General features: G+C 35.0%; 4 protein-coding genes across 9 annotated transcripts; 1 reads left to right on the forward strand and 3 right to left on the reverse strand.

Annotated features, from left to right (window-relative positions):
• The first annotated feature begins 3,677 nt into the window (after nucleotides 1-3,677).
• Nucleotides 3,678-6,266, forward strand: LOC129307492 (rho GTPase-activating protein 2-like). Its single transcript, XM_054948472.1, has 4 exons — nucleotides 3,678-4,123; nucleotides 4,789-4,909; nucleotides 5,031-5,381; nucleotides 5,528-6,266. Exons 1-4 carry the CDS (start codon nucleotides 3,873-3,875, stop codon nucleotides 5,951-5,953), a joined length of 1,149 nt encoding a protein of 382 aa, XP_054804447.1. The 5' UTR covers nucleotides 3,678-3,872; the 3' UTR covers nucleotides 5,954-6,266.
• A 41-nt stretch (nucleotides 6,267-6,307) lies between these two features.
• On the reverse strand, nucleotides 6,308-7,783 carry LOC129307494 (uncharacterized). 2 transcript variants are annotated; one of them, XM_054948474.1, is made up of 2 exons: nucleotides 6,975-7,783; nucleotides 6,308-6,445 (listed from the first exon to the last, which is right to left on the reverse strand). In XM_054948474.1, exon 1 carries the CDS (start codon nucleotides 7,589-7,591, stop codon nucleotides 7,181-7,183), a length of 411 nt encoding a protein of 136 aa, XP_054804449.1. In that variant the 5' UTR covers nucleotides 7,592-7,783; the 3' UTR covers nucleotides 6,308-6,445; nucleotides 6,975-7,180. The 2 variants fall into 2 exon arrangements, with proteins under 2 accessions (XP_054804449.1, XP_054804448.1); XM_054948473.1 differs by lacking the exon at nucleotides 6,308-6,445 and adding an exon at nucleotides 6,814-6,890.
• A 2,052-nt stretch (nucleotides 7,784-9,835) lies between these two features.
• LOC129304452 (RNA-binding protein BRN1-like) lies at nucleotides 9,836-15,190 on the reverse strand. Of its 5 annotated transcripts, none has more exons than XM_054944115.1 (9): nucleotides 14,679-15,190; nucleotides 14,434-14,516; nucleotides 12,805-12,856; nucleotides 12,524-12,649; nucleotides 12,341-12,450; nucleotides 11,222-11,401; nucleotides 10,792-11,104; nucleotides 10,546-10,689; nucleotides 9,836-10,452 (listed from the first exon to the last, which is right to left on the reverse strand). In XM_054944115.1, exons 1-9 carry the CDS (start codon nucleotides 14,848-14,850, stop codon nucleotides 10,421-10,423), a joined length of 1,212 nt encoding a protein of 403 aa, XP_054800090.1. In that variant the 5' UTR covers nucleotides 14,851-15,190; the 3' UTR covers nucleotides 9,836-10,420. The 5 variants fall into 5 exon arrangements, with proteins under 5 accessions (XP_054800090.1, XP_054800087.1, XP_054800089.1 ...); XM_054944112.1 differs by having other exon boundaries at nucleotides 9,836-10,436; nucleotides 14,434-14,595; nucleotides 14,679-15,187; XM_054944114.1 differs by having other exon boundaries at nucleotides 9,836-10,436; nucleotides 12,341-12,420; nucleotides 14,679-15,185.
• Nucleotides 15,191-19,294: 4,104 nt separating this feature from the next.
• LOC129307022 (uncharacterized) lies at nucleotides 19,295-20,578 on the reverse strand. The gene is made up of 2 exons (XM_054947872.1): nucleotides 20,287-20,578; nucleotides 19,295-19,782 (listed from the first exon to the last, which is right to left on the reverse strand). The coding sequence occupies exons 1-2, from the start codon at nucleotides 20,536-20,538 to the stop codon at nucleotides 19,516-19,518; spliced, it is 519 nt and encodes a 172-aa protein (XP_054803847.1). The 5' UTR covers nucleotides 20,539-20,578; the 3' UTR covers nucleotides 19,295-19,515.
• Between the last annotated feature and the right edge of the window lie 1,469 nt (nucleotides 20,579-22,047).

Below are 22,047 nucleotides of genomic sequence, written 5' to 3' on the forward strand. Positions count from 1 at the left end.
TTTTTTTACACTTTTTAAATTAAGGAGTTTTTTTTATCATTTTATTAAAATTTTTAATGATAATTGAATTCCTTAAAATTTAAAAACATTATCATATTTTACAAGGGCCAAATTGTTTTTTTTTTTTGGCCAGAGGGGGCCAAATTGTTATTCATATGTTTTGAAGAAATTTATTTATCATTATCCCAAAAATCTAAGACCATTTTCATCTTAGGTGCCCCTTTTCTTTGGTGAGAGTGTACTTTTAATTCACCTTAACCATTTAGGTACATCTTTTTAACATATTTTTGAATGTTGGTTCATTTTATTATAAGATACTATTTGTTACATTTAAATCCAACACCCATTGATTATTTGTCATTTGTTTAATAATAATAAATAAGTTCATTTATATTCTTAGGCTAAATTAAAAAAAATATAAATCCATATTAGTTTGCAAATCATTTGAATTGATACGATTCTTTGAAGTCATAGTATTATATGTATTAGATAAATTTATAGATTAATATGCAATTTGAATTCTAAACTATAAATGGACGATTTGAACCATAAAATTTTAAATTGTACATTTTAAACTTTAAATAATTAAAGTTGAGATAATTTCATCCCTATTGTTAAATCTTGACAAACATCCATTAAATGAGGCTTAATGTGTAATTTTTATTAAATAAGGGTAGGAGAGAGAGGGTTTAAAATTTAAAAAAAAAATTACACATGATGTCCCAATTTGACAGACATTTGTCAAAATTTAATTGTAGGAAAAATTACCTTGATTTTAATTGTTTAAAATTCAGAATATACTTTTTAAAAGTTTAGAGTTCAAATCACCCCTAACTTATGGTGTAAAGTTTAAATTTAATATTAACCCTAAATTTATTAAATTTAAAATATACTTTTAGTTATTTAATTTTACATAAGATTTTATTTTTTTCTTTAATTTTAGTAATTATTTTTTTAGTCATTTAATTCTAACATTGTTAATTATATCAATAAAAATTTCTTACATTAAATTTTTTAAAATACAAAAAATATTATCAAATATTGACATATTAAATTTATTTGTTTAAAACTAATAATAATTGGCCAAAAATATCATTTAAGTAAATAAAAAATATTTTATAAAATTAAGAGATCAAACTGAAAATGTAACACACCAAATTTTTTTTTTTAATAATTTAACTCAACCATAGTTGGGTTACAGCCACCCAACACATTTTTATATCAATAATTTCAATATAAAATATTTTATCATTGGCTTCAACTCACACACTATAACATTTCAAATAAATTTTTACCTCCCACATGCCATTAGACTAAATCACATTTGTCCATCCTTATATTCCTAATAAGTAAACTAAATTATATTTGTCCATCCTTATACTCCCAACAAGTAAAATAAGCAATTTAGTCAATTTTTAACATAAGCCAGTTATTTGACCTTATAATCTTGCCATTTTAATCAATCCAAAGTAAATCTAATATTAAAATTACAGTCATCCAAATTGTACCAAAAATAGAAATAGTTTAAAAGACATAATTACATTTATATATTCATATAATTGACAATAAACAAAAAGCCCTAATATTGGCAATATAACACATTATAAATCATAAATTAAATACCCAAAAGAGACAGTCGATCTATACCACTAAGCCTCTGGGACTCCTTCACGTGTCACTCGTGGCTCTTCTCTTGAAAATTGTTAACCACATAATGAGACTCAAAAGTCCCAGTAACCAAAGCCAATTTATGATAGTGTATACAAACAGTTAAGTGTGTGCTTACTACGTGAGAATTAAAATAATATAATTCCAACAAATATAAGAAATATTACAATAAACACAAACAACCATCCTTATATCCCTCCATTAACCTCGAGCCGTAGCCCTCACTCGGTGCTAAATTACCCAGTCAAAGGTAGATTAGCCCGAGCCTTTACAAGCCACCTATTGAGCTCCAATAGGGGCGTACCACATGGCACATAAATACAACAATAATAGCAAGTTTCCCAACACTTCCCACAATAATTAAACAAATTCATAATAATATTGCACAATTATACAATATTACAAAATTCATAATTTTCTCAATAATCACCTAATTAACATGAAGTAACACTAATCATAAATTAAAAGCATGGTTACCTTGTGGCTTTTTCAATAAATTATTCCTTAAAATTTCTCTCTCATCACAATATTCACCAGTAATACAATCTACAGATAACATATTATTTATAAATATTAGTTTCAATTTTTGAAATTAATAAAATAATTCTAATAATAGAATTAAAAATATAACATAATTCCTAATCTCAATCTTAATACAAATCTAGAGTTAATACTATTAAGTAAAATTTTTTTAACTCCTCTTTTAATTATCAATAAACATTAATAATCTAAAAATTAACTTCTAAACTAATTTCTATTATTAAAATTTTCTTTTTATTTCATAAATTCGTACCTAAAATACTCAAAAATTAAAAATTGAGTCTCTAGTTTAGAATCATAATCCTATAGCCATAATAATTCATTTCTCATCCCAAATAATCATCTAAACCTCAATAAATCAACATATATTTTCAGATCTAGTTTAGAATTTGATCCATAAGTCACAAATTCAAAGATCATCAACAAATTTATACTTTAGAACATTTATTATACTACTAACAACCTCAAAAATCATATTTATTCAACATAAATTTATCTCTCTTCCAGATCTTAAATTTTCTACCACTACAAACTCAGAAACCAAAGAAGAAGGATGACTAAGAAAAATTTTTAGAACACTTACTTAGTCTTGAAAAGCTTAAAATCACACCCTAAATATCCTATTAAAAACTCTTACCTTAAAACCCAGCACCGGTGAACTTGGCTCAAACGCTCTCTCTGATCGCACACGAAATAGAAGAGAAATGAAGGAAAAATGAGAAGAGAACGGTGGCTTTTAAAAATGAACGTGGGTCCCACAATTTTTTTAATTAATTTTCTCTTTCCTTTCTCTTCTTTCTTTTTTTTTATTATTATTATATAAATATAATGATTACACACGCACAGTGGAAAGTTTTCTTGTTCTTCTCGTTTTGCTTGTTTGTTTGTTTTTTTACCTTTTCTCTTTTTTTTTTAATAATAATAATAATTTAATAATATTTTTTTTATTTTTTTTTATTTTTTTTAAATTTTTTTAATTTTAATTTATAATTATATTCTAAGTTAGATTTAATAATCATCTCCTACTAATTTGCTTACCTCTAAATATTTTTTAAAATTTTTATTAATTCAAATTAACTATTAAAATTTAAATTGAGGTGTTTCAAAAAACTTATATAAATTTAGAGAATTAAACGTACACTTTAATCATTTATTAAAAAATACTGATAATCTTTAATTACAAATAAAGGACTGATCATAACTTCTTTTTCAACTGAGACTAATTAACCTACTCCCTTCACGAGCAATCATTTAACAGTTAAAATAACAAACTTGACATTAAAGATTTCCAAATTGTAGTTTGTTGCCTTTGCTTTTTTAAGAAGCCAATTGAAATTGAAACTTAACCTTAATAGTTAATAATGCGTTAATTTTGCTGGCAAAAAAATCAATGCCATCACTTTAATTAAGCGAACCGAACTTCGGAATTTAAAAGAAGAACTGCAATTTTACAAGCAAATACCCAAAAAAAAAATGTGGGGTATAATATAATTAATGAAGGGGCGGGTGTGGCAATATAAAAGACGACAAGGGACTAGAGATGAAATCAAAGTGGAGGATCGGAACAGAATTTGAAAGAGTGACCGTTAGAAGTGCGGAAGGCAACAAAACCTGAGAATCAACATCGACAGATTTGTGAAGCCGAGCAGAGCAGAGCAGCCACGATGACCCAGCAAGACAAAGACCACACCAACTCCCTCGTCCCCTTCCTGTTAAGCGCTTTGAGAAAATCAATGGTGTCATGTCGGATGCAACCACCCGACGATGTGATCTCCGCCGTCCCTCATGACTTCGAAACCGGATGGCCCACCAACGTTCAGCACATCACTCACGTCACTTTCGATCGCTTCAATGGCTTCCTGGGTCTGCCTGTCGAGTTCCAGCTCGAAATTCCGGGTCGGGTTCCCAGCGCCAGGTTCCTGCTTGCTTCTTTCATTTCTCCCCATCTTGCTACACTTCACACGTGATTTCATTATCTGCTTCAATCTTACATGCCTGTTTATTTGATGAGGAGCCAAAGCTTTTATTGTTGTTAGGTCTAGTTCTGCCTGTGTGAGCGTGTGTGTGTGTGTGAGAGAGAGAGAGAGAGAGGCCCATTTTCATTCACAGAAACCTCGGCGTTCTTCTTAACTGGTTTTAAAGGAACCTTGAACTTCTTCAACGGTCGCGACCAAGCTCTTGTAAATTGTTATGACTGGGTTGACCGCGGAAAGCATCAGACATAGCATTCTTAGGAATTTTCTATTAACTGGGATCCCTTAAAATGAGAGGAATGCTTGTGATTGTTTGGGACATATCACATGCATAGGATTCACAGTTAACTCGAAATAAGCTCAGATTGGCATAAAGGTTAGTTCAAAAATCAAATATGTGCAAAATAGAATTTGACTGAACAATGCCTTCTTCTAGGCAAAGATTTGAACTTTGAGCTTCAAAAATATCGTAAACTAGTTAAACACCGCAGCTATTACTAAAAGCCGATTATTCTTTTTCTGAATTCCATTTTTCCTAAATAACCTCATCTCCTCATCTATGTTTAATTAATGCATTGTTCTAACTCGCAGTCATCTATAATTGCAGTAAAAGTGTGTTTGGCGTCTCAGCTGAATCAATGCAGTGCTCTTATGATTCAAAGGGGAATAGTATCCCCACTATTTTGTTGCTAATGCAGGAGCGTCTGTACTCACAGGGAGGCCTGAAGGTACTGACTGACTTTACCAATTACAAATACTTGTACACGTCGCTGGCCATAACAAAAAGATGTGGCAAGAAGGAAGTGAGTTACAGATTAGCAAATTCATTCTTATTTTAATGATTTTCAGGCGGAAGGAATTTTTCGCATAAACCCAGAGAACAGTGAAGAGGAGAATGTGAGGGAGCAGTTGAATAGGGGGATTGTGCCCGACGACATCGATGTGCACTGCTTGGCAGGCCTAATCAAGGCCTGGTTCCGGGAGCTTCCTTCCGGAATTCTTGATGGACTTTCTCCAGAGCAAGTTCTTCACTGCAACACAGAAGAAGAATACGTTGAACTTGTGAAGCGACTAAAGCCCACAGAAGCTGCCCTGCTCACCTGGGCTGTTGATCTCATGGCTGATGTTGTTGAGCACGAAGAACACAACAAAATGAACGCGAGAAATGTTGCCATGGTTTTCGCTCCGAACATGACTCAGGTTTGTCATTAATACATCCGCCTGATGCACTTACTGATATATATATATATATATATATGTTATATCATTACTTCTTTAGCTCCTTTCACATGAAAAACCTGCAACACTTATTATCTCTTCTAAAATCCGCACTTCCCCTGAAACAGATGTCCGATCCATTAACTGCTCTGATGCATGCGGTCCAAGTGATGAACTTGCTCATGACTCTTATAATGAAGACACTCACAGAACGAGAAGATGCCGCGGCATGTTCGCCCACGTCGTTTCATTCATCTGAGGATGAATATGAAAGTGGGGAAGAAATGGATACTAGTAATGACGAAGGGGAAGGGGACGAGGAAGAAGAGCAAGAGCAAGAGGAAGCCGAACCTTCATGTGAGAGAGAAAAATATGCTATGTCGTTTACTGAAAGCGAAACCGGGCAATCCTGTTCCAGTTCTTCATGCGAAGAAAAGTCCGTGAGATCTAGTGTTGACACAAGCAGTCCACCGATAAAATGTGCAGGCACTAGTAACGTGGAGATAACTGCTAAATTAACGGACCCTTCCCCTGGTGCCACTGTCTGCATCTAAAGAACTTTTTTGTTTTTCCTTTTTTTTTAAAAAAATTCAGATTATATGTCTCTAGGACAATTGTTCATCGTGTAAATTGATTGACAGGGCAGGAAATGTTTGCTTGTGGTGGTGGGTTATGTTCAGTTTAGGGCTGACCTTAATCCAGTTCTTCCCTTATTGAAGTGAAAATTTTTTATCTAGACGTGACAGATGGTGATGTACTGCCATATAGGAGAAACTTCATGTGATGTGCATATTTCACACGGGTGAGATTCATAGGCATTCAGTCTTCTAGGCTTGTATGGTATTTGCTTTGTATGTTATTAATGGATTCCAAATTCATCGCTGTGCTATCCTATCTTGCGCCGGATGTCTTTCCCATGCTCACGAATGAAAAGAATTTAATACTATAAATCAAATAATGAACTGCACATATTTTGAGTGAACCTTCGTGCTGGGGTGGTTGGTGCCTGGTGGCGGCATGTGATTATCTGCATTTCGAAAGATACCCTGTTGAAAGTTAAAAAATAAGTAATTTTTAAGTTCAGAGATTTTATTAAAAAAATTATCATATAAAAATTTTATAAGAAGCAGACATTATTTTATATTTGATTATAATAATAAAAAATAATTATTAATTAGTTATTTTTAAATTTTATAATATCTTTATTAATTTTTGCTTTATAAAAATGATTAATGATTATATTATTTTAAAATTTTATGATTCTTCACCTCTTTAAAATACCTGTTCTCCTCTACTTGAGAAATTTTTTTTGATATTTTAATTATTTTTAAAAATTTAAACAAATATTATAAAAACTCACAAAATAAATTTAAACAAAAATAAGTAATTTTTTCATAAAATAAGTTAAAACAAATGGCTCCCAGACCTTTTAGAACAGCTAAATTTAGAAAAGAGATACAAACCCAATACTCCGTGAAACTGATCCGTAATCTGTCACAGTAGAAACTGTAGAGATTACAACTTTAAATCAAACTAACAGAAAAAAGAAGGAAAATGCAGAAGTGACTTACGCACCGATTACGAATCTCCGAGAGGTGAGCAGCCAGCCGCATCATTTTAAGCAATTATGTACAATTAAATGCTACTTAATTGATCCACCGCCCCATTCTCTCTTTGAACACACGGGGAAAAATTACACAGAATTCTGGTAAAGCCTAGATTACACAGGAAGACGACCGATCGTATAAAGATCAAAGGCTCAGGAAAAGAAGAATATAGAGTCAAGATGCCAAGCAAGCTTCCCAGAATCGCCTGTTCTTTTCCATCTCGTCCATCAACTGCTGCGCCGAGTCCACCGACAAACTTGATCGGTGTTGGTGTTTCTGAATCTCATCATCGTCACAGTACGACGTTCCATGTACATCGGCTTCTTCTTCATCATTTTTCTTCCCGTCAGGATGCTCACACTCAGCATCGGCAACGCAAGGTGTATGTCCTCTGAGCTGTTGATCAACCAGATCCCAATTGTGACTCTCAGATCCCTCATAGCTGAAAGATTCGGCGTCGTCGTCGTCGTCGTCACCATCGGCTCCGTCGGATTGGTCATCCATGATGGCATCACCGTCGGCCTCGGAATCCCCAGTGGCTTCAAAAAGCATGAAACGAGATACATCCGTCGGCTTCCTGTCCATCGAGCCAGAACCTCGCACGAATAACTTTGGAATGCTGCCAGTATCGTATTAGAAATCGAGAGAGAATATCTGGGAAAAGCAGAGACGAAATTGAAATTGGAAAGTGAAATAACAAGCGAAGGTCATCGGGGGCTGTCTTTGTTTGACAGATTGAGAAAGAAGAAGGGGGGGGGGGGGGGCCAGATGAGAGGCGAGAATAAAAGTATTAATAAAGAAGTAGGAGGAGGAGCTTGAAATTGACGAGGGCGACATTCTTCTAGAAGCTTAACAAGCGGAGCATGCCCATGCTTTTACCCACTCTTCTAGATGGAATGGTAGGGGACGAATCAATGACGCAACGTATATGACTCCTCGTTTTCCTTTCTTAGGCCGTCCAAGCAACCATTATATATTTCTCCACAATCTCCGACTTTACGGTTTTTTCAACTTACATCCACGCTTCACTTCATTTCCTTTTCTACCTACGGAGTTTCTACTAAAGGGTGCACTGACTTCATCCAACTTGACGGAGACCCCATAAATAAATTAGAATATTCAATTTAGATGCCTATTTAAAAATACTTAAACGTACCTTTTCAATGGATGGGCGGGGAGAGTTGTTTGATTAAACAATTTTTAATTTAGGGCAAGAAATAAAATTCCCTCTTAAAAATTTTCAAACTCCTTCTCCTTTTCAATTGACCACTGCTCCTCATACTTCTTTCTCTGAAAAATAGAGGAGCCAAAATTGTAATAAAATCTAGACCATGAAAATTATTGTCCAGACTCAAGAAAAAAATATAAAAAATTGAGAATAAAATTTGAGAAAGAATTGTAAATGTAATAATAGAGTTAAATGGCACAAATGAGCAGTTGAAGACGTGAAGGGAAAAGAAAATGGAAGGGAGGGAGGTGAGACTGGGAGGAAAGAGCCGACAGAACAGTTGAAATGCCGTCTAAAGTAGGTGTCATGATTTTTGGAATTTGCGAATAGATGAATGACCGTTGGATAAAACTGCAAGTCTGTCACTGATCACGCTTCATACCAATCACCACTCCATCTGCCTCTTCCTTAGTTCCGCATTTTCCAAACAGCTAAATCACCATTCTTTTATTCCCTTGTGGATTTGATCCTTTCAAAAAAGAAAAAAAATCAACCCAAGTGTTCTATTATGTTCTTGGAGGCCTCTTATACTAACAAAGTAATTTAATATTTCATAATATTATATGTTAATAAGTTTTACAATAAATAATAATTTGTCAATAAAGTTTGTTTTAAAATTGTTCTTCATTCATTATTTCACTTTTTAATTTGTTTTCTTCCTTTTCTTATGTCTCGATGGGACTTTACGGACTCGTGGCAGTTTCAAACTCTAGAAATTCTGACAACATGAAAAAGTAATTTAAGAAACCACATGTTTGACACGTGTCTCCAAAATGATCAAAAGGAACAGAGTTGGTGGGTGAGGTGCCCTCCATGATCACAATTAGCATGTGCTCGGTGAGTTAAAAAATATAAAATATTTTTAATTAAATTTTAACTTTAATAAAATATTTATTTATTTTTAGGCTAATATTTTAACATATTTATATTCATTTAACAAGATATTTCACTTTAAAATAAATATAAAATATTTTTTTATTAGAGACACTTTTTAAAAAAATATAATAATAACACTTTAAAACACTAAAAATATTTTATATTTTTTAATATACAACTTTACACAAAATATTTTATATTTTTTAAAGGAATAAATTATTATATTAATATATATTCTCATGTTTTTTTCCTGAAACAACACGGTTGTTGATGCTATCTGATGTTCAAAACAAGCTAACATTTGATGATTACCTGAGAGACTTGTATTCTAATATTTAAATTCCATAACACGTATCAGCATTGCACTCACACTTACACCCCACTTGTGTATTTCCTACCCATCACTTCAAAATACGCCCAAAAAGAACAAGTTGGAGGGAGGCTAGTACCACGTGTTTTGATATAATAGATTAGCTTAGAAAGGCATATATATGCATTGTATGTTGATTTATAAACCGTGCCCCTTCTTATAAATTGTTTAATTTTATATTGACAGCAGCATTCACCGGGTTTTAGGTTTATTTAAAACATGAGTGGAAAAAAAAAAAAAAAGATACTCCATTAAGGGATTAAAACAGCGGTTAAAATCTTTTCCTGAAACAATCACATAATCCTAGCATATTTTGTCATGGACCAAAAGACAAAACAAAAAAACAAAAAAGTGGTACTCAAACGGGATTAGTTTGAAACAAAGCTGAGTCTGAAACTGTTACCGTCCACTAAGGTCCTATCTCCAAAGGGGAGGCTAAAGGCCACCGTCCATCGTGACCAGCAAATGAATTCTCGCCTTTATCACAACAATGGAGTGGGTTTACTGCTTAGTTTGATTTTTCTCCCTAAAAAAAAAAAAAGAGTTCCACTAATTTGAAACCACTGGATGGCTAATAGGTAGTTGATACTAGCTGGTGGAAACTGGAAACTGGAAACAATACTTCACCTTTTGACTCCTTTTAAAGAATGACAAAACTAAGTGGGAACCTGTGTCGTTTCCAAAGCAATCGACATGCCTTGTGAAGGGAAAATCAACAAGTTATTAATTATTAGTAATTAATAATCAATAGATATATATCATCAGTGAGGGGCTGAGGGGCCATGAATTGTACAGATCACCGTCCATGTTCATTCAGCTCTGTCATCGTCCGTAAGGCTTCCTCAGTTTGTTGTCCCTCTTAAGCTGAACCTTCATTTTCTTACCACCTAACTCGCATCCATTCATCCTCCTAGTAGCTGCTTCAGCTGCTTCTGGAGATTCATAGCTCACAAATCCTGCAAACACCACCACCTTATCACTCCAAATCATAAAAGCCACACAATTAAAAAAAAAAACACACACACATTAATAAACAAAATAACTGCAGCTTTAGGTTGGGCTCACCAAAACATTTGCTTGCACCAGCTGTTTTATCAACAAAAACCTTAGCACTCAAAACACTACCAAATGGTTGAAAGTATATTGCAAGCTCTTCATCACCAAATTCTTGAGGTATGTGATAAATAAAGAGATTGGCACCCGGCGGTCCTGTGTCATAGAACACGGAATAATGAGCATATTCTCCCACGGCAACCTTTCCATCTTCCTAGAGACACAGGAAAAACAAGTGCAGGTAATATTGAGAACAACCTTCAACCTGACTTTTGGAAACTTGACTGCCCCCTGAAGAGGTAGCAGAGTCACTGTTCCACGCAGGACAGGAACTACTCAAATGCCTTGGACCTATCATTCTTCCAGGATATGGATGCTGTAGAGCTGGTACTGCAGTGTAAGAACCAACATAATTTGCATGACGCAGGGGATAATCCCTAGGGCTCATATTAGGGCCAAGATTAGGCTGCAATGCATTTACTTGATTCAAGCGAGGCATCATATTATGGAAACCAGGCTGGTTCTGCATTGGTGGCAAACGGTAGGACACAATCCTGTAGCCCCCAGCAGCCTATCAAGAGAACATGATGCACAAAATTTCAGACCATGAATTTACGATGAAATTGAAGAAAAACAGGCCGAATTAAGAGAAAACCATTATTTTTAAGTGCATCTCAACAGAGCAAACCTGATAACCATATACATTATGTGGAGGAACATAGCCCATTGGCAGGGCTCCAAATAGAGATGGATGATGAGTATTAGGATGTGGCACCCTAGATGTTTGGGACTTTGCTTTCTGAGCCCTCCGAGCTTGCCTTACCTTTTCAGTATCTGCCCACTTGACAACCAAAGGTACACTTGAACCCTATAGAAGAAAATATAACACTCAGATCAACCCATTGTTAATGTTGGCAATATCATTGACAATTCTAATCAAGTGTGATCGGTCCAAATGTGAGCCACAAACCAAAAAACTTCAGGCACGTAAGCACACCGTATATAAAAATTGCCCACATGAAGATTGGTTGCCAGAAGTAATTTCTGAGTAAATTCAAAGTCAAATCCATTGTGATTGAATAAGATGTATGTGCAAGTCTGCAAGGGTTTCATTCAGCTAGCCTATGAGCTTATATATGTATAAATACATTGATTGACAGTGAATAGTAAATGAATGTGTGAATGCTTAACAATCCCAAGCTTTAGGTTTCAGCTTGGCCTATTTACTGTAAATGGTATTAAAAAAACTTCACAGGAGAAAGCCTGAGTTTCACTTTCCAAGCTCGTAACCAATCTGTTCCTGTTCAAGCCTGGACCTCGAATGTCAGGTTATACAAACCAATTCTGTACGTGTATAAAGCCAGATTTAGCTTTCTAGATGAAGAGAAAGGATTACAATGACATCTGAGGGATATGATTAATGGTTCACGTCCCTCACCAACAGGATTTTGTGGCTGAATGCCGCTTGAAGGTCGGAAATGCTGCAAACACGATTTACAACTAAAATTGTAATTGTGTTTAAACTTGCATGCTTCCATTCTACCACATCCAAGGAACCAGATACATGTTTCTCAATCTAAAATTAGCGCATAACATATATAGAGGATTAATCGTACCATGTATGCAAGATAGAGGTTTAATTACAAGTCTTTTATCAGCTAGTGAGTACTACAGTTACTTTACCTGATTCTTAAAATACAGGGCCAGATGAAAATTTTCAACAAAAATTCATGCTACCAAACAAAATCTAAATTGTCAGGAATTCAGTTTTTTGTTTTTTGTTTGTTTTGTCTTAAAAAAGCCGAACCTTCATTTTATGCTTTCCATTGATTTCCTGCAGGGCAGCAAGGGCCTGTTCTTTTGTTTCATACTTCAAAAATGCACAACCTACCACAAATTCACAATGGACAAGAGCAACTAATGTTGCTTCATGGTTTCAGAAAAGGACAATAGAAAAGAAATCAAGAATAATCTAAACTTGCAACATTACCCTTATTTGTCTGCTGGGAACCTCTTAAAATATGCAAATCCTTTATGTTTCCGTGCATGGAGAAAAGAGCGGATAATTCAACTTCAGAAACATTCTTTGGAAGCATACCAATGAAGAGTTTGTGTTCTGGATTCAAGAAAGACAAAAAGTACTTATCAAAATATAGTTTCTACCATCATGTATATTCAAGGAAAGCCAAGCTTAAATACGAACTTCTGCACATGAATGATTTCCAGAGCAAACTAAAAAAACAAAAAAAACAAAATACATATATATCATACCTAGCCTTTCCATCTCGCCATCTGCATACTTCACCTGCAAGGGTCTAGATGCCTGAATTGGACACAAAGATCAGGATACTTCCCTATCAGAATTAGCATAATAACATCATTTCATGCAGCTATCATCATCAGACATCAGTGATCCAGGGAAAACTGTGGGTGATTGTGACTCAACATTTTTTTGACTTTTATCAATTTGGTAATCCATGTTTAGATCAAAGGTTCACAACCATCTGGAACTAGTTTTGAACACAATCTATAACAGCCCTCTGGGTCACCACTGCCTCTCCAGGGTCTTTTCCCAACGCTGGACAACACACATGTCACCACATGATTGCCGGCTTTCCCTGACTCAATGGTACCAGACTTCGCCTCAACTTCGTTAAGGTGGTAGAGGTTGGAGGTTTGAGTCTGGGAAGGTTCCAAAAGACCTCTTTGGTAGGGTGAGAAATAACCACTGTACCACCAGTGGGAAAGCTGGCAATCATGTGGTGACATGTGTGTTGTCCAGCGCTGGGAAAAGACCCTGGAGAGGCAGTGGTGACCCAAAGGGCTGTTATATAAAAGGCATCTTTTATATAACAGCACGCGGTCCTCACCCCACCTCACCGGAGGTCTTTTGGACTGGACTCACCCCGCCTTCCAGAAGTCTTTTGTCCAAGCTGGGCCAGTTCCCCTCACGAGGCCCAAACCGGCATTCACCACAGGTGGTACTGTGGCTATTCCTCACCCCACTCAAGAGGTCTTTTGGAACCTTCCCAAACTCGAACCTCCAACCTCTACCACCTTAACGAAGTTGAGGCGAAGTCTGGTACCATTGAGTGGTTCAATGCTGCCAGGTTCAGCCTCAACTTTGTTATGTAGGAGAGGTTGGAGGATCGAACCTAGGGAGGCTCTCCGCAAGGGGAATAATCCTGCACACTACTGCGGGGAAGCCTTTGTCTCCTGATGCTCACCGTAAGGGGTAGGGTCACCCTTGTTGTGGGCCTGGGGAGAGAGTGTCCAGCGCCGCAAAAGACCTCGAGGAGGCGGGGTGAGCGGAGGGCTGTTACACAATCAATCGTGTGGGCATATCCCAATGATGTAGAAGGCTGCCTGATCGATCACCTTAAGGTCGAGCAAGGCTTAAAAAGGTCCTTCCAAAATTTTCACAAGTCCTTGTCTAGAAAGCACCATAGAAGCATATTTATAAATTTTATGAAAGAAGCTACAATTGATTCGCACATGATGACTTTAGCGGACAAAAGATAATTATCAATCTGAGGTTGCACGCAAATTGTGCCTCTTTTACTAGGATCGCAAAGGATATTCATCTTAAGTCAGTGGCCGAAGTGAGAATTTAGAGCTAGGATGCTCACAGTTTAGTTAAGTCGTAGTACCAGCCGCCAAGTTCGCTGCCCAGAAATAGCAATTACCAGAATAAATGGCCAAGTTAGATATTCATATTCTTTCCCAATTAAGATTTTAGATAGCCAACAGCATCAGCCACAATAGCGGCACCAACATTGTATTCCACTGTAAACAGTTTATTTTCAAGTTTCAACAATAAGAAACAATGCTAGCTCGAGGGGGAGAAAAGAAAGGGAAAATGGAACTCGACTCATGATGAGATGGAAAGATGGCACCAACCCAAGGTAGCATTTTCTTATCATGACACGCATTAACAGCCTTGTCTGCCTCTTCTCGGGATGGACAAATTACAAAGCAACACCCTGCAACCAAAACCCACGAGATTGGGGTTGGAATGCTGTAACAGAAGCTCAAACTCAAGGAATCTCTGCTCTGACTAGTCTGGCAATTACAGGAAAGGGAAGACACATTTTTTAATTAAATCAGGAGCGGAAAATGCAGGATTTGAGTTAAAGAAAGCGAACCTCGAGAAGCGCGAGTGGCTTTATCCTTGATGATGTTGATCTCGTCCACTGCAACAAACTCCTTGAACAATGCAAGCAGCTCATCTTCGGTTATATGCTTTGGCACTTGACCCACAAACAGCTTCACTCTTTCCTCGTTCGATTTTTTCACTTCCTTCTCCTCCGCCGCCATTGATACCCGAGCAAGCTCTCTTTGTTCCTGTGTCAGTGCTTCTCGCTAATAAAGTGCTCCTCCCCCCCCCCCCCCGGTCCTCAGATTTGGTGCATCTCTGTCAATCTTGCTTGGAGCCGTCTCATGATGGCAAAGGTTGGCTCTTTGGTTGGTGAAATCGTAATCAGTAGCTTTGAGTAAGGACTTGTTCAGTCATTTCTGAACTTTTTACGGGCGAATGCCCCTACATCTGTAAAATAACTAGGCTGTGTCTGTCGCGCCTTGTAGATAATTAAGTATTAAAAACGATTATCTGGAGAGCTAAGACGCTGGTTTATTTTATAGATATCGGCAGTGATGATAAAGTGGGGGTATGGCAATAAAATCTCTTCAAAATATAAATGATAAATAGGTTTTGCAAAATGTTAAATGTGTTATAGTCTCTACGACTTGTCTATCATTTTTTCTCTTGGACAAGTCTGTCATTTTAATTTGCTGTGAAATAATATATTTGTCCCACTCCATCTCTCTCTCTTTCTCCCCCTTCTCGTCCTCTTTACCCTTCGACTTCTCTCTCCCTCGCATATTTGATTTTCGACCAGCCATATGGATCTTCCTTAGGTTCACTAACATCGTCTACAACAAGTACATCCTCAACCACAAGATATATAATTGGCCCTTCCCGATCATGCCTTTCTCCTTGTTTGCATCTTGAAGTTATTGAACCCGTCTCCATGTCTCACGAACTCTACCTCAAGTCTGTCATGCCCATCAGTGCACTCTACTCCCTTTCCCCTTGGTTCTTCAATTATGCATATGTATGCCTCTGTTTCTTTTATTCTAATGTTTAATGCTCTTATGCATGTCTTTGTTTATTCGAGGGTTAAATGTCTCAACTTTAGTCAAAAAATTATTGGAAATCTTAAAACTCAATTATGAATTAATTTCATTGTTTAATTTTAAAAATTTCATCTCTCATCACCTAACATTTTTTTTACTATTAGCTGACCATTAATGAGCTCCACATTATATTTAATATTTTTATTATAAAATATTTGAGTTGAAAGTGTCCACCAACTCTTCAAATAAAAATTGAAAGATAAAAATAACTTTTAACTTAATAAGAAATATTAAAAAATAGTAGAACCCATTAATGACTTATAGACATTAAATGTTTTTATCGTCACGGTGATGAAAAAGGACATCTTTAACATTGAAGAATAAAATTGACATATAATTAAGTTGATAGTCCCCAGTGACTCTTCAAGTAGAGTTGAGGGATAAACCTTAACCCTCCATTTAATGAGAGGTCTTGTTTAAGAATAAGAATTTCAATGGCAAAACTGTGGCTAACATGATCTCAATTTCTCTTGGGGGTTTCGATTGCTTCATGCAATGAAGCTAAATTTGATGCTTAGAGCATTACTTTGAAGATTTTGCTATGTCACCTCTTGCTTGGTTTTCTTGTCCTTCCCTCGGTTCATCGTAGAGTTCCCATCCTTAAGGGATCATTCAAGTTTTTGTGTGGACTTCAAAATCTTGGGATAGATTCATTTTGTGCTTTTGCTTTAAATCTAGAGATATTTTTGCTATTTGAGAAGACATTGGCTTTGATCATGGATGCTGATTGAATGGTGAAGGATTGGTCATCGAAATCAGAGATGCAAAGTATTACATCATGAAATTTAACTCTTGAGTTAATTGAATTAATTAAGGGCAATTAAGTAATTTTGAATGTATTTGGCGGTGTGTGGATGGTTATAGAAGACTAATTGGCCTATTGGGTTATTGTTGTAGCCTTAAGATTAGGTTTAGAGTGGAATCAGGGAACTCATATCCTAAAATTGGAAGAAAACATAAAGGAATCACTTTTGTACCGCACACCATAGCTTATGCAATCTCCATGACAGTGCAATGATCAGATGCATGATACAAAGACTCTCTATACCATTTGTCACAAGCACCACGACGTGTGGTCAATTTTTGGTAGAAATAAGAGCACTATTGATTGAAAAATAAGCTCGAGAGCTTAACTTGAGTACAACTTGGATGCCATTTAAGAGTAATTTGGAGCTAACAAACATTAATGGTAAGTTTCCTCAGCCCTCTCCTTCCTTCCTCTACCATTTTCTCTAAGTTTTGTAGATGAGAGTTGATTTTCAGACTTTAAAAGCTATGGGTTTGAATTGATTGACTTAAATAAAATTAATAAAAGTTGTTTAAGTTATTTAAACTAAGAATTTAGGGTTTTATAAGCTTTTGGTTGTTAGGAGTCATTAATATATAAAAAATATATTTAATGAGGCAGTTAAAGGTTGTTTAGTACTACTAATTATGAGCAAAGAGTTTATTTATGTTAGTTGGGGCCATTAGGAGTTAAGAAACTTAGTGAGTATGATTGAATACAGAGATTGATATTTTGAGTAGTTAAAGTGTTGAGCTAAAGGATTGAGATTGTGTAAATAATGATATTGATGATTGTAATATGATTAATTATAGATTAATCACCTTGAGACACCATTCAAGTTTGGTAAAGCTTAGGAAATATTTGGTATAAAAGAGTAAACTTTTGATCTCTCAAAGGTTTGATATGATCGAGAAAAATCTAATTTATGCGTTTATTTGTTAAATTGATTATATATGCCTATAAGCTTCTTGGAAATATGAGATATGCCTTTGAAAATGTTCAATGCAAGCATGACATGATCTTGTTGATTTACATGATACTCCCTTCATCCTAAATTATAAGACACTTTTAAAAAAAATTTCACATATCAATAAACTTCATTAAATACACTTAACAATTTTATTTTTTCAAAATAAAAATATAAACTTTCAAAATGCCTATTATTTAATATATTGAAAAGAGAAATGATGAAAATTAATTATAGAGGGAGAAAGAGTAATACTATAATTGGAGCATTTAATGAAACCTTAATATATTCAAAGTATTTTATATTTTAGAATGAATAAACTCCTTTAAAAATACTCTATAATTTAGGATGGAGGGAGCATTTGTTGCAATGGACTTGATAAATATTGAGAAAAAATATTAATTTAATGTATTGTGAACATGTGATGATGATGTGATTTGATCGTAATTTCTTGCATGAATATATGATTTGAGGAGTGTGATGACTCGTGAAATGAGTTAAGTAATGAAGAGATGTGTATGATGTCTTGGGAATGGTGTTCTATTATTATGATGCTTTGATAAATTGCATGCCAAGAAACATGGTGATTAAAAATATGCATGATATGTGTTAAGCATATGTTGCATTACATGATCATATAAGGGGGAGTTCACCTAAGGAGAGGAGTAGAGACTTTAAATCCTTGTGGTACTTCCATCTTTTGGAGCTCAATGGTTTACCTTTCATTTATTGTCATACTTTTTTAATGAGAGACTGTCTCATGGTTTATTAAGCAACTTGAACCTAACTAATTTTTACTTGTTACATGAGAAGGCTAGCGTAGGGGCACAATACTCCATAATGTGTGATTTGAGGGAAGCCGTGATTCCAAAAGGAGTGTGGTAGCCTTAGCTAGATAGCCCCTCACAATTAGAAGGCTTGGGTAATCTATTCACATAGAAAATCCCCTTTGATTAAATAGCCCATAGTTTCAATCGAAAGTATCTAGATGGTATAATAATGAAAATGATCATGCATATCATTTTATAGTCACGTGGTTATTATTATTATAGCCTTGAATATGATGACATATTAGTCACATGGTTGTTATTTTTGTGGCATGTTGTGTATTGTTGTTCCCAATCATATGATTGTTAATTTTGTGGCTGAGAATGTTGATAAATGTTATAGATAGATGATGTTGTCTTTTAAGCCACATGTATTGTTATAATGGATTGACATGCATTTGTGTAAACTAGATTAACTTTAGTTACTGATTGATTGTACTCACTCTCTTTCTCTTTAATATTATAGGAGCTAGTTCAAGTCAAGATAGAGGTAAAGCGATATAAGCTCAGGATATGCTAATCTTAATTATAGGCCTTTAGTAATTTAATCATGTGTATTTTGAATTCATTATTTCCAATTAAGAGCGTATTTTGATTATACTTGCACTATTTGCACTCTGTGAGATTCAATTGCATTTTAAGCTTTAAGATATATGCATTATATTAATTAAATTAGTTAGGCTTAAGATGTTGGTATAAGTGTAATAGTAGTTTTGTGAATGCTTGTGTAAAGCAAATATTTGAATATCTTGAAAATTAAAATGCAATTGACCTCCACTTATTTTTGATTCTAAGAGATTGAGAATCGAAATTGAAATACGAATATTATTAGGTTGATATAGTGTCTACACATATCATTTAGAATCTATTGAATGCGGTCTAATAGTGGTGGCAGGCTTTTGATACTTGGTTGGTATTTTGGACCCTTAGTTATGTTTTAAAGTGAGAAAAATGTAATTGAGTATCCAACTTTTAACGAAGATATAATCTTAAAATGAAACTAATGTTATTAATTAAAACTTTGAAAGAACTCTTTATAAATCATCTTAATTAAATGTCTAAAAAAAAAATTTCCAAGCATCGAATGATTGCTCAAGGTTTTACAGGATTTGGTGAGGGATAACATTAGTTGATGAAGCAAGTTTCAGACCAACCAGCAGGAAGCAATCAAATCCATTCGGCTTATTAGGCTCGACCACTCAGGTTTACTGGAAGGAGTCTTCGATTCTTTGGGCAATCAGATTAATTGCTGCATTTGCAGAAGAGAACGCCCCGTGAAAGCTTTCCTGATAAGAAATGGATTCCAGCTCCCTGGCCATCTTCAATAAGATCTCACCCAGGTCTGTTTGTTTCTCCAGCAGAGATTTGTAGTACGACTGGGCTGCAACTTTGCTTATCTCCACGTTGGTTTCCTCCGGGCAGTACTCGTCGTCCAACCACTTATGCAGCGTAACCCTCAGCCACTCTGATTCCTGAAAGAGATGCCGGATCATGTCAGTTTGCGAGAGCACAAGCACCCTCAGGTGAACTTGACATTCACCCATCAAATTGGACAAGCGCAGTGTAAATAATTAGATTTCTTTTTTGAATAACAAATGCAGGCTGGCAAAGCTTGAAGGAAAAACAGGCACAAAAATGACATATAAAAAAAAAAAGTCAATTAGACCATGCCACGCCTTTATTCTACGAACAATGTCATGCATCCAGAAAAGATTTTTTATTTCGAATCGCGTGTCCATGACCTATGCACAGGTGTTCGGTTCACGCAGAAGCATGGACAAAGCAAGAGAATCAGACGAAAGGGGGCTTGAGATTTTGGTATCATATTTCCGAACTACAATAAGATATGTAAACAATTTTTTTTTCCACCCACCCTGTAACCTGTAGAGCAGAAAAAATGGATCCTTGTGGGGGAGTTAAATAGAATTCGAAGGAATAAAGTGGGAAACAGTAAGGAAAGGAATTCGAAGGAATACCTGAAAGGCGGTTGGTGGAAGTAACCAGTGAGGAGGAACCCTAAGGTCTTGAAGTTGGGCGCCGTCGTCGTCCTCATTCAGGGGAAGCGGAGCAGAGTGGGATCTGAGAAGGGTGAGAGAGGAAGGAGGAGGAGGGCGAATGGACACAGAAGCGAGGGGGAAAGCAGAGGGAAGAAGAGAGGAGCCAACCAAGCCAGAGGGAGCAGCGCCGGTGACGCAGAGTTGACCCCAGCTCAAGCTTAGGCTCATCATCGTTGCCTTCCTTCCATCCCCCTCAATCCAGCCTCTCTGCCCTAATAAATAATTCCATAACAAAACTAAAAATCTGAATCCTCAAACACGATATTTCTTTGATGACGACAAAATAACACGTATCCACCTGCAGATAATTTTTTATTTCTGTCAGTGCATGCGTTTTTATTTTATTTTATTTTATTACCTATTCACTTTAAAGTTTCAAATCCAATTTTTTTTTTCTGATCATTTTTTGTACAATTTTATGTCTTTGCCGGTCGTCTGATAAAATTCACTCACTTTATTTACAAAACCGATATATTTTTCATTAAAGATCTCTCTCACACACACACACACACACACACACACACACACACACACACACACACACACACACACACACACACACACACACACACACACACACACACACACACACATTGTTAAAACTTTTATAATAAAAAGGATATAGATAATTAGGCATAGATGATTTTTTCAGTAATATACATTTGTTATAAGAAATGCTACCTCCGTTTAAATGTAATGTCTTTTTAAAGAATTTAATATTAAAAAATATAAAATATTTTTAATCTTTTAAAATGTAATTATTATCTTTTTTTAAGTATTTCTTTTGAATAAATTAGTTTATATTTTTAAAGTAAAATACCTCATTAAATAGGGATAAATATGAAAATATAAAGTTAATTTAAAAATAAGTAATTTTTTTTATTGAAAAGTGAAATTCAATTAAAAATGATTTATATTTTTTTAAGCAAGGGAGTATCTATTTTTGTCTGCTATGATTTAAATTAAACAATAATAAAAATAAAGCTTATTAATTCAAAATTTTAAGTATGAAGTTCCACACGATAAATATTCTAACAAAACACATTCGATGTCTGTAACTTTTAAGTCTGATATTTTAATAATTATAAATAATGAGCATCCTATCTTAAATTAGAAGTACAGATTTAAAGACGGTAAATTGTAAACCGAGGTCATATCTCAAATAATAAAGTCATAGTAGGTATTTATTTATTTTTGTTAGAGAACTAATTTATCACATTAGTTAAACTTCAAGAAGGTCTATATGTCTGAATGAAATACTGATTTTACTTGAAGTTGGAATTCACAGTCATTAAAAACGTGTTCTGTACTCGGCAGTGGTACCGTGCCACAAAGCCTCCAGCCAGCCAACAGGGAGGCGATCTGTGATATTGGATCACAAGGCAAACGAGTGACTAACCTAATCCATTTTCTACGGATCAAAATATGAAGAGTTTTTAATAATAATTTATATATCAATAAAAATCTTATTTTTACAGAAATATATATTATTTTTTATTTTTATTTCTAGATCCAGTTTATTATAAGTGAAAAGAGGATCATAAATTCACAATAAGTTCACTAATTCGAGTTAATAAATATAATTGGTAAAATTGAAAGAAAAAAATTCTACAAATACTAAGTTACTTAGGTTTTAGTCCAAGATTAATTAGTTGAAAAAATAGCTTATGCTTTGAACTG

This window comes from Prosopis cineraria, unplaced genomic scaffold (assembly GCF_029017545.1).
Source record: "Prosopis cineraria cultivar Desert tree isolate PC_DT_omini unplaced genomic scaffold, ASM2901754v1 PC3, whole genome shotgun sequence".
NCBI classification, from domain to species: Eukaryota; Viridiplantae; Streptophyta; class Magnoliopsida; order Fabales; family Fabaceae; genus Prosopis; species Prosopis cineraria.